The sequence below is a fragment of the Nerophis lumbriciformis genome, linkage group LG08, assembly GCF_033978685.3.
Source record: "Nerophis lumbriciformis linkage group LG08, RoL_Nlum_v2.1, whole genome shotgun sequence".
Lineage (NCBI taxonomy): Eukaryota > Metazoa > Chordata > Actinopteri > Syngnathiformes > Syngnathidae > Nerophis > Nerophis lumbriciformis.
The window spans coordinates 38,570,956-38,587,074 of record NC_084555.2 but is presented as its reverse complement, the minus strand read 5'-3'; the positions used below and the strand labels follow the sequence as shown (position 1 = coordinate 38,587,074).

General features: G+C 38.5%; 1 protein-coding gene across 1 annotated transcript in view; it reads left to right on the top strand.

Moving 5' to 3' along the window:
* tdrd9 (tudor domain containing 9) overlaps nucleotides 1-16,119 on the top strand; it is a 108,542-nt gene that overhangs the window by 78,424 nt on the left and 13,999 nt on the right. Inside the window, exons 7-19 of the mRNA XM_061968875.2 lie at nucleotides 56-220; nucleotides 308-411; nucleotides 499-609; nucleotides 776-860; nucleotides 928-985; nucleotides 9,438-9,542; nucleotides 9,617-9,714; nucleotides 9,781-9,912; nucleotides 9,996-10,158; nucleotides 10,257-10,320; nucleotides 10,426-10,489; nucleotides 10,570-10,614; nucleotides 10,726-10,779. Of these exons, the coding sequence (XP_061824859.2) occupies nucleotides 56-220; nucleotides 308-411; nucleotides 499-609; nucleotides 776-860; nucleotides 928-985; nucleotides 9,438-9,542; nucleotides 9,617-9,714; nucleotides 9,781-9,912; nucleotides 9,996-10,158; nucleotides 10,257-10,320; nucleotides 10,426-10,489; nucleotides 10,570-10,614; nucleotides 10,726-10,779 (1,248 nt within the window). The remainder of the gene's footprint in view (nucleotides 1-55; nucleotides 221-307; nucleotides 412-498; nucleotides 610-775; nucleotides 861-927; nucleotides 986-9,437; nucleotides 9,543-9,616; nucleotides 9,715-9,780; nucleotides 9,913-9,995; nucleotides 10,159-10,256; nucleotides 10,321-10,425; nucleotides 10,490-10,569; nucleotides 10,615-10,725; nucleotides 10,780-16,119) is intronic.

The following is a 16,119-nucleotide window of genomic DNA, read 5'->3' as shown; positions in this document are numbered from 1 at the left end:
CAGAACATTATTTCAACTTATTGATCCATCACTAATGGAATCGATACTCTTCCAGATAATACTCATGTCAGCCACGATCAACTGCAGACAGTTTGCAGATTACTTCAGTACTCCAATTCGTGGAAAGATGAACCCAGCCTATGTGTTTGAAGTGGAGGGGGCACCTTATGGCATTGAGGATTTTTACCTGGAAGACCTTCAGCATTTAAGTCTCTATAGTGTAAAGCGCTTCTTAATTCTTGTTGATTATTCTGTCCTTGGTCATTGTGTTTTTCCAAAGACGTGTTTTCATTTGTCTTTTTACCAGGTGGATTCGGCCCATTTAGATGAGCCTCACATCTCAGCTCAGATGTATGATCTTGCTGTCAGTCTCATCCAGAGCTTTGACAAGATGGAAGGCCAAGATTCCAGGTGAAAACTCCAGTTCTCAGCTTACAAAACTTCATTTTGTAGCTTTAAATGCACATCATGTGTTGAAAAATGCTGTTTGTGCATCAGCGATGACGATGGCGCACGCTTCTCAGAGAGAGGCAGTGTCCTTGTTTTCCTTCCCGGCTCACACGAGATAACCTACATGCATCAAGCCCTGGCCAAGCTGGTCCGCAAAAGGTCAACTTTTTTTATACGTAGTAGCATCCTTTTTATGTTCAAATAAACATTTTGCTGTTATACCCTTGAATGTGGTACAAGTTTAACCTGTTGATGATCATATTATCTTTACTTGTTTTTTTGTTTGAATCCCTTGAACCCATCTCAAGTTAATACGAACCTACAGGTTGCAGGTTTATCCCCTTCATTCCTCTGTGACTATGGAGGAGCAGTATGGTGTTTTCCTGCCTCCTGTTCCTGGATACAGAAAGGTAAACCCTTTATATGCGGGATATTTATTGAACAATTTGTTCTAAATGTCTGCTTGGACCTTTGCAGATTATCCTTTCAACCAACATTGCAGAAAGTTCAGTGACTGTGCCTGATGTCAAATATGGTAAGTTCTCTTACCTCAGTTTGGTCTTACCCAGGGATTTACAAAACCTGTGTGAAGTTGGCCCCTCGCAAAACTCTGTTGAAATAGTCTCATTTGTTTGTGCTGGTTTTTGCAGTTGAAATGGTTGTTTGTGCTGTTCATGTTTCTGAAATATTAAGATTATTTTATAGGTCAATCAAAGGTCACCCAGCCCCCTTGTTCTTAAGAGTAAAATACCTGAGAGCACACATTGCACAAAAGTGTGTTGCCATTCTAGATGACAAGGGTGAAAAACAGGAAAACGTGGATGTATGTGTTCATATCCAGACTGATGGGACAGTGGGTAACTGAAATATGTGAGAAGACCAAATCACTTGCCATGGCTGATGGGGATTGCGACAACATTAACTTCCTCCCTGAGATTATTCCCCATATAATAACACTTGTAAGTTACTTACCACTCTGGACAGAAATAATGGTGCCACTACTCCACAGCACCAGCGTCACTGCACGGTCAGCCGAAGATGAAATTCAAAAATATAAAACAAGGTCATTTCAAATACGAAAACTTACCTATAAGGGTGGATCGTTGTATTGCTCGCCAACTTATCTCCATCGAAGGTAACATGCAGATTTGTTCTGCTAAAAAAACAATGACAATGCTGCCATTGATCCTGCGTCCACTGTGGAAAAGAAGAGACGAAAGGATGCCTACTCGTGTTAGGGGAGTGATGCTGCCACAAGCACATGCCCAACAGATGAAGATGCCGTGGAAAACTTGAGAGGCAAAGTGGTTCCACACAAAAAAAGGAAGATGAGTTATCTCCTTGTCAAGAATGGCTGCATGCAGTTTCATCTGTGGGCCACAAAAAAGTAAAGCTGCAATTGTTAAAAGATGGAAACCATCAGCAGCCTTTTAAAGTCTATAAATCAAAAGTCTCTGTGCTAAACACTTGTGCATTTGATGCCTTTTGTCAGAGCTTATGTAGTTCTTTCTGCAACAGTATTTCTTTTGAAAATGTACTGTATGTCACAACGAATACAGCAACCAGTTCCTTAAACTGGTAAAACCCATCGCTACAAAGGGTGTGACTCAACAGGTCTACATAGAGAGGGCAAGACTGATAAACTATTTGAAGCTGTGCAACTAACATGTGGTACGCTACAAATAAATACACATTGTAACATCTCTGCTATGATACAGAGAACATTGCAAAACATTGCAAGTGTTTATTTGCAACCTAAGCAAACAAAGTTGCATTTATCTCTACCTCTATTGGTGTCCTCCAGACTTCTGGCATCTCTCATCTTGCAACTGCTTTGGAAGAAGGCCTCAGTTTTCCTGACTCTATGGGCAGTGAGGGTTATCCACAGCTACAGACTTGGAGAACTTGTTTGGATTGACACTGACCTTGGCAGCCATTGCTCAGCAACTCCAGCAGAAAGGGTTTTTCACCAGAGAGGGCTTCCCGTGTGTGAATTATCCTTCAAAATGGTGCTTCAAGGACAGGCCTTCACATTGAGGGCAGTCATTGCTTTTTGGGCAGGCTTGACCCAGGATTCTCTTGGACGTAATGTATCCTACTGCAAAAGGGCTGCATATGTCTGGGAGCTGTATGATGACCTGCGAAGTAGTGTATAAGCAGCATCAGAAAAAACAAAAATCTGCCCACATGCTGTGTTGTACACAAAGGACTAGAGATTTTTTTCATAAATTATGGTTAGTGTTTACGATCATATTTGTTCTGCACTCATCTTTAAATGTTAAATTTGTATTTGATGTTCTAATTTGCACAAACATTTTTGCACATTGAATTAATGCTACAATGTTTATATTTCATATGCAGTAAAAACATTTGCACATTGAGTAAATGCTACAATCTGGGTGACATTTGATTGACCTAGAAAATAATCTTTAATAACTCAGAAAATAAACCAGCACAAACAACCATTGCACAAATCAGCACGAACACAGCACAAATGATTGGGACTGGTTTGGGGAGGTTTTGACATAGTTAAGGACAGTTCATATGTAATAACTTAAATTAAACTAACAAAAACCATAAAATGGTAATAACTTATACTATAATAGTTGAACTAAAAATATTTCCAGCACAAAAGAATGAGACTATTTTGGCTTAATTTGGAAAACGGGGGTATGAATGAATTTATATTCACCTATAAAAGAATCTTAAACGAAACTGCACAAACAACCTTTTTAACTGCACAAAGCAGCACAAACGCATGAGACTATTTCAACAGAGTTTTGTGAGGGGTGGGAGGGCCAACTTCACACAGGAGTTTACAAAATGTGGAACAGTGCACATCACCTCAGAGAATATCAAACAATTTACTGCCTCTTTTACTCTCCATAATGTTTTAAGTCAGTATAGGAACTGAAAATGGACGTATTTTGCCTTTACAGATAACTGAAATTATGCTGTGTTCACACTGCAGGTCAATTCCGATTTTGTTTTGCCCATCTGTGACCTGTATCAGATTTTTTCATGTAAATGTGAACAAGTGCAATACCGAATTTTTAAAAGTTTGGAAAAGTAGCGATATACATTTTAGTACCGGTACCAAATCATTGACAACCCTAATACATATAAATACATATGTGTAAATACATATATGTGTATATGCTTATATACATATATCTGTCTCAGGGTTGTTCCGACACCAATAATTTAGTACCGGTACAAAAATGTACTTTTCAAAACTTTTTAAAATAAAGGGAAGTACAAAAAATTTCAATATTGGCTTAACTTTTCAAAACTTTTTAAAATAAAGGGAAGTACAAAAAATTTCAATATTGGCTTAATTTTAACAGAAAATCTTCTAATACATTAAACAAATGTTTCCTATTGCACTTAAAGAACAATTTTGAAAGGTTAAAATATAAATTAAAAGGCTTTTAAAACATTAGGCTTTTCTTATTGCAATCAAAGAACAATTTACAATGTTTCATATTACATATAGTCTGCCATAATCAAGTATTATGTTTGAATAAAATAAAACGCTTTATTGTTATTAAATTAAATGCCTTAAGATTTATTCTTGCCAATCCCCGTCAGTGCTTTAAGAAAATACAATTAGTAAATACCAACAACAAAACTATGGATAAAAGTACACAGATAAGCCATGTAGGAGGCAAAACAGACATTGTTAAAGATAAAACACAAATTGTAGGAATTTGTTGCAAAAATTATGTCATTTCTCTTGCATTATATGACGCTAATTGGGCATTTTTTAGCTGCGCTAATATTTGGCATCAAGCCAAGCAGCTGTGCACCCGTCTAAGTATCTACATCTGCACAACAGGGGAGCTAGTTATGTGTTATGAGAGTAGTATGGGGCGGTATAGCTCGGTTGGTAGAGTGGCCGTTCCAGCAACTTGAGGGTTGCAGGTTCGATCCCCGCTTCCGCCATCCTAGTCACTGCTGTTGTGTCTTTGGGCAAGACGCTTTACCCACCTGCACCCAGTGCCACCCACACTGGTTTAAATGTAACTAAGATATTGGGTTTCACTATGTAAAGCGATTTGAGTCACTAGAGAAAAGCGCTATATAAATATAACTCACTTCACTTCACTTCACTAGAGTATGTGTGTTTGCAAGAATGGCAACGTGTTGGCTGAGTGATGTCAGTGAGTGAGTGAGTGGGTGAGTAAAGAGAGAGAGAGGGAGCACATGCGCAGTAGAAAGATGAACGGGTCTGGTTGTGTCCTGCAAAACTAATAATAAAGCAATTGCAGCCTCGTCAGTCTGACCCGAAAGTGGATTCTAGTAGACCTATTGCCGGGTAAAGTGAAGGGTGTTACCCCTGACGAAATCATCAGCCCTGTAGGGAACATCTGCCCTGTGCTCCTCGACTACGGTCTGTCTGCATGGTAGCTGAACAGCAGGAAAAGTGTAACTACGACATTATTACCTTTCACTCTTTATAACTCATTGTGCAGATCTAAATGCTTATTATTTAAATGTTTACCTAAGTTTGAAGCAAAGATGGTAATACTAATCGCCACATTTGGCGAGGCGTGTTTTAAAGCAACACTTGCAGCGCAGTACTTCCCTGTTTGAAGTGTCACCTTTTATTGTTAGTTTTGAAGCCCAAATACCTCCATACTGCGCTTCACGCACCCTCTTTTTTTAACCAGTAGAAATGACGGGGTTTTTGCCATTTTTCCTCTTCCCGATGTTATTGCTTGCTTGTATGCCCTTTGTGTGTGCGTTTTGACACACAACATCATGCGACTCGGCTCTGTAGTCAAACCTGCACAGCAGCATAAACGGTATACCGGTATTTTTATTTTTCAAAGGTAGTATAGCATTGCTTCCAATTGATTAGTAGCGCGGTACTTTATTGGTATAACGTCCACATTGGAGAGAACAAGAACCTCCTTGTTAGGGTTTATTGAAAACTCACACATAATGGTCAATACCCTTCTTTTTGACTTGCACAAACTGGGTCGTATCAGAACCCTACAATTCAGAGTTGATAACGTTCCCACTAGCTTACAGGCCAAACAAAGAGAACATAAGCGTTTGAGGGACGTTCTCAAAATCTGTGATTATCCCAGCTGGTCGTTTGTGAAAAGTGCATCCAGTTCTACAAGGAACAAAAGCAAAGTGGGAGAGGAAGAGAAAGGTGACAGATTCCATATGTATCTGGTATCTTTAAGAAACTCAGAATAATTTTCAACTTACATAACATCCCAGTACACTTCAAACCAGGTAACGCACTGAGACACGGACTAATGCACCCCAAAGATTGGCCACTCCATACCCTCCAAAACAATCTGGTGTATGCTGTCCAGTGTCGTGATGAAATGCACTGATTTATATATTGGGGAAACAAATCGACCACTAAGCCGACGTATGGCACAGCATAGACAGGCAAACACTTTAGGTCAAGACTCAGCTGTCTACCTGCACTTCAAGGAGAAACAGCACGCCTTTGAGGACAGAAATGTACTGATTCTGGACAGGAAGGATGGTTTGAAAGGGGAGTGAAGGAAGCCATCGTCAAAGTTAAAGAAAACATTGCTGAACAGAGAAGTTCACATACAACACTGTCCTTTCAACCATTTCTAAAAGACAACAATTTTGCCTTTGTTTGACAAATGACAGGAGTTAGAAAAGTTCTGATTCTAGATGCTCCTTTTGTGCCATTTTTACAACCGAATGTAATGCTAATGTAGTTGATTCCAGTCTAAAGACTGGTGTAAGCATTGCCAAAAGAGTTGCTCTTTTGCATCTCAACAGTTTTTTAATTATTATTATTACAATACGGCCAACCATCTCTGCCTGGGCACACCCTCCTTGAATGGGAGGACAAATAGTTGAGACTTTGGCACCAGCATCTAGACTAGATCTGACCAATCTTAGTCTATGAGCATGAATCGATGAAGCCTACTTGGAAGAAGGGTTAAACGCCTTCTAAGACAAACTTAACAGTCCAGTTGCATTTAATTGAATGCCCTGACCTTGATAAATGAGAACAACCATCCAAACTCTGTAAAATTCTCCCTCTTCATGTGAGACAGGCCCCTTTTTTGACCACTTTAAAGACCCAACTTAAAACCCACTTTTTGCTCACTGGCTTTTAAACTAGTATGAGACTCTGCTCTCTTTTTTTTTTGTAGTCAGTTTTTTAGTTTCTGCTTTTTATTTGACTGATTGATATTAAGATCCGTTTTTCATCTGATTTTATATATTTTTCCTTTGTTTTAAATTATGTTTTAGTTTGTCTTTTGCCAATGCTTTTTTGCTTTACTATATTTGTATTTATGGTGTACACCCCCTTGTTTTTTTTAAAAGGGCTTTATAAATAGTTTGTATGGTATGGTTTAGTATAGACGAGCCAAGTATCTAGTATTTATTAAGGGTCGTAAATTCCCCAAGTGCTTTAGTGGAAAAAAATTGTGTGCGACTGCACGGATTCTGGCTGCACAGCGTTCTCCCACTTGGTCTGTCAATGCGCGCCTTCATCCAAGATGCACTTTCTGGGTGAAGCAAGCCTTAAATGTGGGCGTTCCCTGTCAAATCTGGCCTTCCATGTATTCTTACATCTACATAAGTACTTTCTCACTTACGCGCTTCTGAAGGCTAAAATAAGTCCAGCGCTCTGGGAAGGTGAGACATTATTTTGTCTTTAAAGGGGAACTGCACATTTATTGGAATTTGGAATCGTTTATATTCAATATGAAAGACATGACGACAGATGTATTTTTTTTAATGCATTCTAACTCGTAAATATATATAAATAAAGGCAGCTTACAGCGGCGCCAATGGGAGGTCCTATATTTAACCCATAAAAACCTTCCAAAAAACGCCAAAAATACTCAATTTACATTGCGTGACTTGAATATCCAGCACCCCCCGCGACACCGAAAGGGACAAGCGGTAGTAAGTGGCCTAGTGGTTAGAGTGTCCGCCCTGAGATCGGTAGGTTGTGAGTTCAAACCCCGGCCGAGTCATACCAAAGACTATAAAAATGGGACCCATTACCTCCCTGCTTGGCACTCAGCATCAAGGGTTGGAATTGGGGGTTAAATCACCAAAAATGATTCCCGGGCGCGGCACCGCTGCCCACCACTGCTCCCCTCACTTCCCAGGGGGTGAACAAGGGGATGGGTCAAATGCAGAGGACACTTTTCACCACACCTAGTGTGTGTGTGACAATCATTGGTACTTTAACTTTAACTTTAATAAGCGCTAACGCAGACTATTTATAGTAGCGCCGTGATCACTAGCTTGTGTGTCAATTAAAGTCTGTGAGTTTTCCAGCATCGATAAATGGCCATGTGCATGCTTCAAGAGCATTCACGCTTTTCGTCACTTTTAAGGGCTATGCACATTTGTACCATAGAGGAATGAAAAGAAAGGGGTGAATTATCTTGTTCTCTTGAAATGTGTCTTTGATTCTTTGTGCAGCTATGCGGGGCCACTGGCCTGCTAGCATCACACAGTGCAACTAGTTAGCATGTAGCAGCTAACATAGACTAAATGATCACAAAACCAAATGCCACAGCACCAATGTGGGAATATTTCACTTTAAACTTTTGGAACAAGATGAGCCTATCAACATCGAGAAGCCAGTTTGCCGAATGTGAAAACACTAAGCAAATATTTTGCATTTGGTAAACAAGCCAGGTCAGCATAAACAAAACAGTGCAAAATGGTTGCGCTCCCAGAAAGTGTGGTTAAATACATCGCCAAAGACATGCTGCCATTTAATACTGTTAGAAAACTAGCATTTTTTAAAAGTGCTGCTTTAAAGATGTTGTCGTGCCATGTTGGTGTTCTTCACTCAGAAACAGCCAAACTTAATTTTGTTTTGCATATGACCTGTTAATGTTAGTTTGTCAGTTAAGTAATGCACAACTATACCTCTGCATACATGTTCAATGCTGAAGTGCAACTTTGTTTGTCAATACTTTATTTAACATTTTATTTATTGTTATGGTTGTTTCTTTTATTTAACTTGGAGATTTAAATGTTTTCATTACAATTACAATGTTAAAATACATGAGGAATACCTGTTTATTGCATTTGAAAGGATATACATGCATTATTATTATTTATTATTACATCAATGTTTATTTTGGTCTCATAAAAATAAAAGCAAAATTATCGTTTATCAGCACAAATTCGTAAGTCAAGCTAAATTTGTTATCGACCCAGACTTACTATATAAAACATTAATGGAGGTGTTTGGATGTTTCTTTAGGGGTTTTCTAGATAGAATAGAGCAGCTCCCATAGGTTCAATTGTAAGCTGACTTTTGATCGCATGTATTTAATATTTATAATGCATAAAAAATACATCTGTCGTTTTGTCTTTCATAATGATTAACGATGGGCAAAATTCCAAAAAAGTTCAGTTCCCCTTTAAAGTTTGGATGTCATGTATACCACACATAATAAAATGATCGAACAAACTTTCAGACAACTATTAAATGTACTTCGATCGCTTCATTTGAGAGACCGTTGAAATAAGAGAACCATAATGCAATTCTGAATTGCCTATTAAAAATCAAACTGCACATCTTTTACCCGCTACATGTGTCTCATGCGTAGATGGAAGAAAAAGAAGGGGGTGACCACGGCATGAAATACAAGACATCCGCACATATATCAGCCGCGTTTGGACATCCTGGGACATTCAATGCGATTTTTTTTGGACTGTTGTCATTGAACTGTTTGACTATTTAATAGAAATAGCGTCTATTAGACGCTATAAAATGGACAGAGGTGATCATCAACAATCGCTTCATTGATCAAATATGATCAAAAAGAGTATAGCAAGTGTAATGTAATGTAGTCAATTTAAATTTTAATTGATTTGATTGATTGATTTTTTAGACTGTTAATGTCAAACTGTCTCACACACAGTTGTCCTAAATGGGAGTGTATGATGCAAATAGAGAAGTATTTTTTCATATCACTGCTTTTGTTTTTTGTGAATAGTCCTCGATTTCTGCCTGGCTCGTCGGTTGGTTTGTGATAAAGAATCCAATTACCAGTCTTTACGTCTCACCTGGGCATCAAAGACCAACTGTAACCAACGTAGAGGTAGAGTGACAGCAACCACCAACATAAGGTACCATATGTTGATTATTTACTAAGGGCAACATCCTCTCTTCCAGGAAGAGCAGGCCGTGTATCCAAGGGCTACTGTTACCGCCTCATTAGCAAAGCCTTCTGGAAGAACGAAATCCCGGACTATATGATCCCTGAGATGTTGGTGTGTACTTTAAATATGTAATTGTTTCTTTACGGCATTTGTCTGATGCTAAATGTCTGCTCTCAGCTTGCCCCCTTGACCACCACCATACTGAAGGTGAAGCGCCTGGACATGGGAGACCCCCGGTCCCTCCTCTCTACAGCTCCCTCACCCCCAAACCTCAAAGACATAGTGAGGACTGTGCTCCAACTGAAGGAGGTGGCTGATTATGTAATCTTCTGAATTTCATGACCACAGATCTATTGGATTGTCTCTGGACATTTTGCTGCTTTACTTCTTAGATGGGGGCCCTGTCTGCTAAACAGGATGGTACATGTTTGAATGAGGATGGTGAGCTTACGTTCCTGGGTCGTGTGCTGGCCCACTTACCTGTGGACCTGTACCTCGGCAAGCTGATTGTCCTTGGACACGTTTTCGGCTGTTTAGATGAGTGTCTAATCATAGGTCAGCCTGTCCATGTCATTACCCTTATAAAACGTTTTACTGTGTTTTTTAAGAATGCTTTTTACACAAACTACACTAACGGTTAATTATGTCCTCAGCTGCTTGCAATTCTCTGAAGAGTTTCTTTGCCATACCGACAATGCAGCAGCTTGCCGGTCACAGGTGAGTCACATCCATTTTTGTAGTCTCTTTTTAGTGTCCATTGTGTAATGCTTAAGGCAATAATACACAGATAATGTTCTGTAACTTGAATAACTGACATTCTAGGAGCAAGCTGGCTTTTGCCAAAAGCACCCAAAGTGATTCCATAGCATTTGTCAACACCTTCAAGGTAATGCCAAGGTGTCAAATCAAAAGTACGTCATTTCATAGCAGTTTACATTTGTTTTTTAATTCCCGCCTTGATGTTAGGCATGGCTTTCATTCAAAAAGAAAGGACAACTAAGAAACATGAAGGTAAACAATCTAAACATGAGATGACCTTAATTAAATACATTTTGATGCCTTTGTCTATGCTGACTTTGAAACCAATAATAAAAAAAGAAACCTCCTTCTTCTTCTTACTAGGATGAACTGGAATGGGGAAAAGAGAACTTCATACAAATTAAGAGGATCCGTGAGGTACAGCGGCCAAAAGCATTCACTTCCTTGTCATGTATTTGACCCAGAGCCTCATTTATAAAAGTTACTGGACTTACAGCGCACAAAACATTTGCGTAAATTTTTACTTGTAGAAAAATTCTATGCGAAAAAGTTTGACACAAAATAAAGGTCATTTTTGCATGAAACAAATGAACTAAAAAACACATAGCAACACGTATACTTACCAATGTTTAATTAAAAATGTATCATAACTATGTATAGTATTTTTTAGAGCCTAAATATCAAAATACAGCGATGCATTTGATTTAGTTAAACTGTTATATAGTTAGTTTTTTGCCATTGCCACATGTGACATATACAATAAGATCAAAAAAGTATCAGTCAAAGTTCAGTGCTGTAAAAAAATACAATTAACAATGGATTTAAAAATAGCTAAAATCCAGACATAGTAGCTAAAATAATATTATATATACAAAAATATAAACGGAATACAATGATTTGCAAATCATTTTTAACCCATATTCAGTTGAATATGCTACAAAGACAACATATTTGATGTTCAAACTGATAAACGTTTTTTTTTGCAAATAATCATTAACTTTAGATTTTGATGCCAGCAACACGTGACAAAGAAGTTGGGAAAGGTGGCAATAAATACTGATAAAGTTGAGGAATGCTCATCAAACACTTATTTTGAACATCTCACAGGTGAACAGGCAAATTGGGAACAGATGGGTGACATGATTGGGTATAAAAGTAGATTCCATGAAATGCTCAGTCATTCACAAACAAGGATGGGGCGAGGGTCAGCACTTTGTCAACAAATGCGTGAGCAAATTGTTGAACAGTTTAAGAAAAGCCTTTTAGGGATTTCACCATCTACGGTCCGTAATATCATCAAAGGGTTCAGAGAATCTGGAGAAATCGCTGCACGTAAGCAGCTAAGCCCGTGAACTTCGATCCCTCAGGCTGTAGTGCATCAACAAGCGACATCAGTGTGTAAAGGATATCACCACAAGGGCTCAGGAACACTTCAGAAACTCACTGTCAGTAACTACAGTTGGTCGCTACATATGTAAGTGCAAGTTAAAACTCTCCTATGCAAGGCGAAAACCGTTGATCAACAACACCCAGAAACGCCGTAGGCTTCGATGGGCCTGAGCTCATCTAAGATGGACTGATACAAAGTGAAAAAGTGTTCTGTGGTCTGACGAGTCCACATTTCAAATTGTTTTTGGAAACTGTGGACGTCGTGTCCTCCGGACCAAAGAAGAAAAAAACCATCCGGATTGTTATAAGCGCAAAGTTGAAAAGCCAGCATCTGTGATGGTATGGAGGTGTATTAGTGCCCAAGACATGGGTAACTTACACATCTGTGAAGGCACCATTAATGCTGAAAGGTACATACAGGTTTTGGAGCAACATATGTTGCCATCCAAGCAACGTTATCATGGACGCCCCTGCTTATTTCAGCAAGACAATGCCAAGCCACGTGTTACATCAACGTGGCTTCATAGTAAAAGAGTGCGGTGCTAGACTGGCCTGCCTGTAGTCCAGGCCTGTCTCCCATTGAAAATGTGTGGCGCATTATGAAGCCTAAAATACCACAACGGAGACCCCCAGACTGTTGAACAACTTAAGCTTTACATCAAGCAAGAATGGGAAAGAATTCCACCTGAGAAGCTTAAAAAATGTGTCTCCTTAGTTCCCAAAGGTTTACCGAGTGTTGTTAAAAGGAAAGGCCATGTAACACAGTGGTGAACATGCCCTTTCCCAACTACTTTGGCACGTGTTGCAGCCATGAAATTCTAAGTTAATTATTATTTGCAAAAAAAAAAATAAAGTTTGAGTTTGAACATCAAATATCTTGTCTTTGTAGTGCATTCAATTGAATATGGGTTGAAAAGGATTTGCAAATCATTGTATTCCGTTTATATTTACATCTAACACAATTTCCCAACTCATATGGAAACAGGGTTTGTATAAGGCGCACCGCATTATAAGGCGCATAGAATAGACGCTACAGTAGAGGCTGGGGTTACGTTATGCATCCATTAGATGGAGCTGCGCTAAAGGGAATGTCAACAAAACAAATAGTGATTGCACTGACGCTTCTACTTGCTGCTCTGTTCAACAACCCACTGTTCGAGTTTGTCCTCCAACTGTAATCATCTCGCTTTGTTCCCTTGGAAACTCTGTTTAGTCTTCTTTACTTGGCGCAGGTCATCATGTTGCTCCCTCCACTTCCGCACCATTGATTCGTTAATGTTAAATTCTCTCGCTGCTGCTCTATTCCCGTGTTCTACTGCTTGACTGATCGCCTTGAGTTTAAACTCTGCGTCGTAAGCGTGTCTCTTAATAGGAGCCATTTTTGGGTCTTTACATAAAGTTTAGGTCTCGCAACTACGGTAGGCAGCCTCCGACTTCATTTTTTCCTCGTAGAAGAAGTTCTTCTTCTATGGTAAGCAGCCGCCAACTTCATTTTCCCCCGTAGAAGAAGAAGCGCTTCTTCTTCTACGGTAAGCAGCCGTAGAAGGGGGATAATGAAGTCGGCGTATTTACCGTAGTTGCGAGACCTGTTGTGGCTCAATATTGGTCATATATAAGGCGCACCGGATTATAAGGCGCACTGTCAGCTTTTGAGGAAATTGGAGGTTTTTAGGTGCGCATTATAGTGCGGAAAATACGGTAGTTTTGCAGGACACAGAGAATGCACTACCTCTCCCTCTCTTTACTTGCCCACTCACTCACTGATGTCACTCAGACAACATGTTGCCATTCTCACAAACTGAACAATTTCCCTTGTGGATCAATAAAGTTTGTCTATAGATTAACAGCTCCCCTGTTGTGCACATGTAGATACGTAGACGCGCACACAGCTGCTTCGATTGATGCCAAATATTAGCAGAGTTAAGACCCATCTGACATCAATTAGTGCAAGTAAAATGACTAAATTGGTAACAAATTGCTATAATTTATCTTTAACAGATGTGTGTTTTACCTGCTACATGACTTGTCTGTGTACATTTATCCATAGTTTTGTTTTTAGTACTTACTAATAATTGTATTTTTTTTAAGCACAGACCAGGATTGGCAACCATAAATTATAAATAATTTAATATTATGTTAATAAAGCTTTTGTTTATTATATTGTAATCTGATATTGATTATGGATAATTGCAAATTGTTCTTTGAGTGCAACAAGAAAAACACAACGTGTTTAATGCTTTTTAATTAATATTTTAACCTTCTAAAATTGTTTTTTGAGTGCAATAGGAAACATATGTTTATTGTATTGTAAGATTTTCTGTTAAAATAAAGGCAAACATTTAAATTTTTTCATAGTTCCCATTATTTGGAAAAGTATCAAAGTATCGAAAGGTATCGATATACATTTTGGTACCGGTACCTAATTATTGGTATCGGGACAACCCTAGTAATGACAACTAGTGCTAAATGTAGGTGGAAATGCTTTACTGACCTTTAAATAAAACCAGCTTTGAAAGTTTGTCTCACTGACATGGCCGTTTTCTTAACATTGTAGGTCTTATCAATATGCAATGCCATACTGTGTCTCACTTATGTGGGCACCCATGTTAAATATGTCCTAACAATCATTTTCTTCACATGTAATAACACATGCTGCAACTGGCACACCTTGACAGTTTGAATATTTATGAAAGACTGAATAACTTTCTCTGACAATATCAGTACATTCTGTACACATAATGAAGGGATAACAAGTCTACCATTATTTCTTAACTTCAATAAATAATCTGACTGTGTGTAGTCAGTAGGTAGAACTTCTGAAACTAAAACAAATCTACATCACACATTAGCCGAGTGGAATATTTTTTTTTACCACCTATGTGTGTGACACTATTGTCGAGTAAGGGACAGTTCTGAGTTGGTGTCCAGTTGGCATAGTCATGCTCGATAAGAACACTTGGCACCACCTCAAAGGCATCCGGAATGCTGTCCTCAGAGGTTCAGTTTAGGCTCCTTATGATAATGATAGTTTTAACCTAATAATTTATTTTGTTACATGGCGCCATCTTAGAAGTATGCTAATCGTTGACTTCATTTTAAAATTGGCATGCTAAAATGTTATATAAGCATTATAGGTAATTTCGTACTTTTTAAAACCTAATCATGGATTTCGTTACTTTGCTCCATCTTAGAAGTATGCTAGCTTTCCCAAGTTACCATGCTTACATTAGCATGCTAACATTTTATGCTCGCATTTTAGCTAATTTCATACTTTTTAACAAAATAATCATTGATTTCATTACTTCATTTCGCCATCTTAAAAGTAAGCAAAGTGATCGCCTGTTAGCATGCTAATATTAAATTGCTAATGTTTTATGCTATAATTTTAAGACATTTTGTAAGTTTTAACCTAATAATGGATTTCGTTATTTACCGCCATGTTAGAAGTATGCTAGCTGTTCAACTGCTTTTTTTTTGGTCCTGTCCAGCTACTCAGGCAAATCATATTGTTGATGTAGATGCCCATATTTGCCGTAGAGATTTACTTTACAAAAGAGAAGTGTGGAATGCTTCTATTGTTGTCTTTTTGTATTTATATATGTACATGATATGTATATGTACAGTATGTTTGTACAGTGAATGTGCGTGTGGCTGTGTGTACCGTGTGTGTATGTACTGTATTTGTGTATGTATGTGGGAGCGTAGATACTTATGTATGTGCTTGGGTACGTCTGTGTGCGTGTATGTATGTATTAATGAATGAATATACATATGTGTGCATATATATATGTATAATTGGGTGTATGTGAGTAGGTATGTCCATTTGTATGTACAATGTATTTGTCTCCCAGTGTGTGCGGGAGCCAAATGCTAATGATAGCATTGTAATATTAGCAAGTTAACGTTTTATGGTGGCATTTTGGCTATTTTTTTACGGTTCAACCTAATAATGACGGGTTTGTTACTTGGCGCCATGTTACAAGCAATGTTCCCTCTAATTGTTCATGTGTCTGAGCAAACACAAAAACTCCCTGAGCATTCAGTGGAGCACATGTGAGCAACATCACACGTGGCAATACCAGCAGCACACCTGTCTCAAACCAATCTTTTATAATAACACTCAAATGAGAGGAGTCATTTTCATGAGATTATTTTGTAATATTAGTGATTTGGCCCACTTGTAATGAAAATAAAAGAAATCTTGTTTTTCATAAGCTATGGATTAGTTTTGTAGAATATGTCTGGGTGGGGGTCCTGCTTTGGAAATCATTTGTACCCCTTTCAGAGATCACATTTAGTTCCCCTTAAACATCCTCATGTTGCACAATTAAATGTAAGCATAGGATGAAGTGTTCATTCCTGTAACTT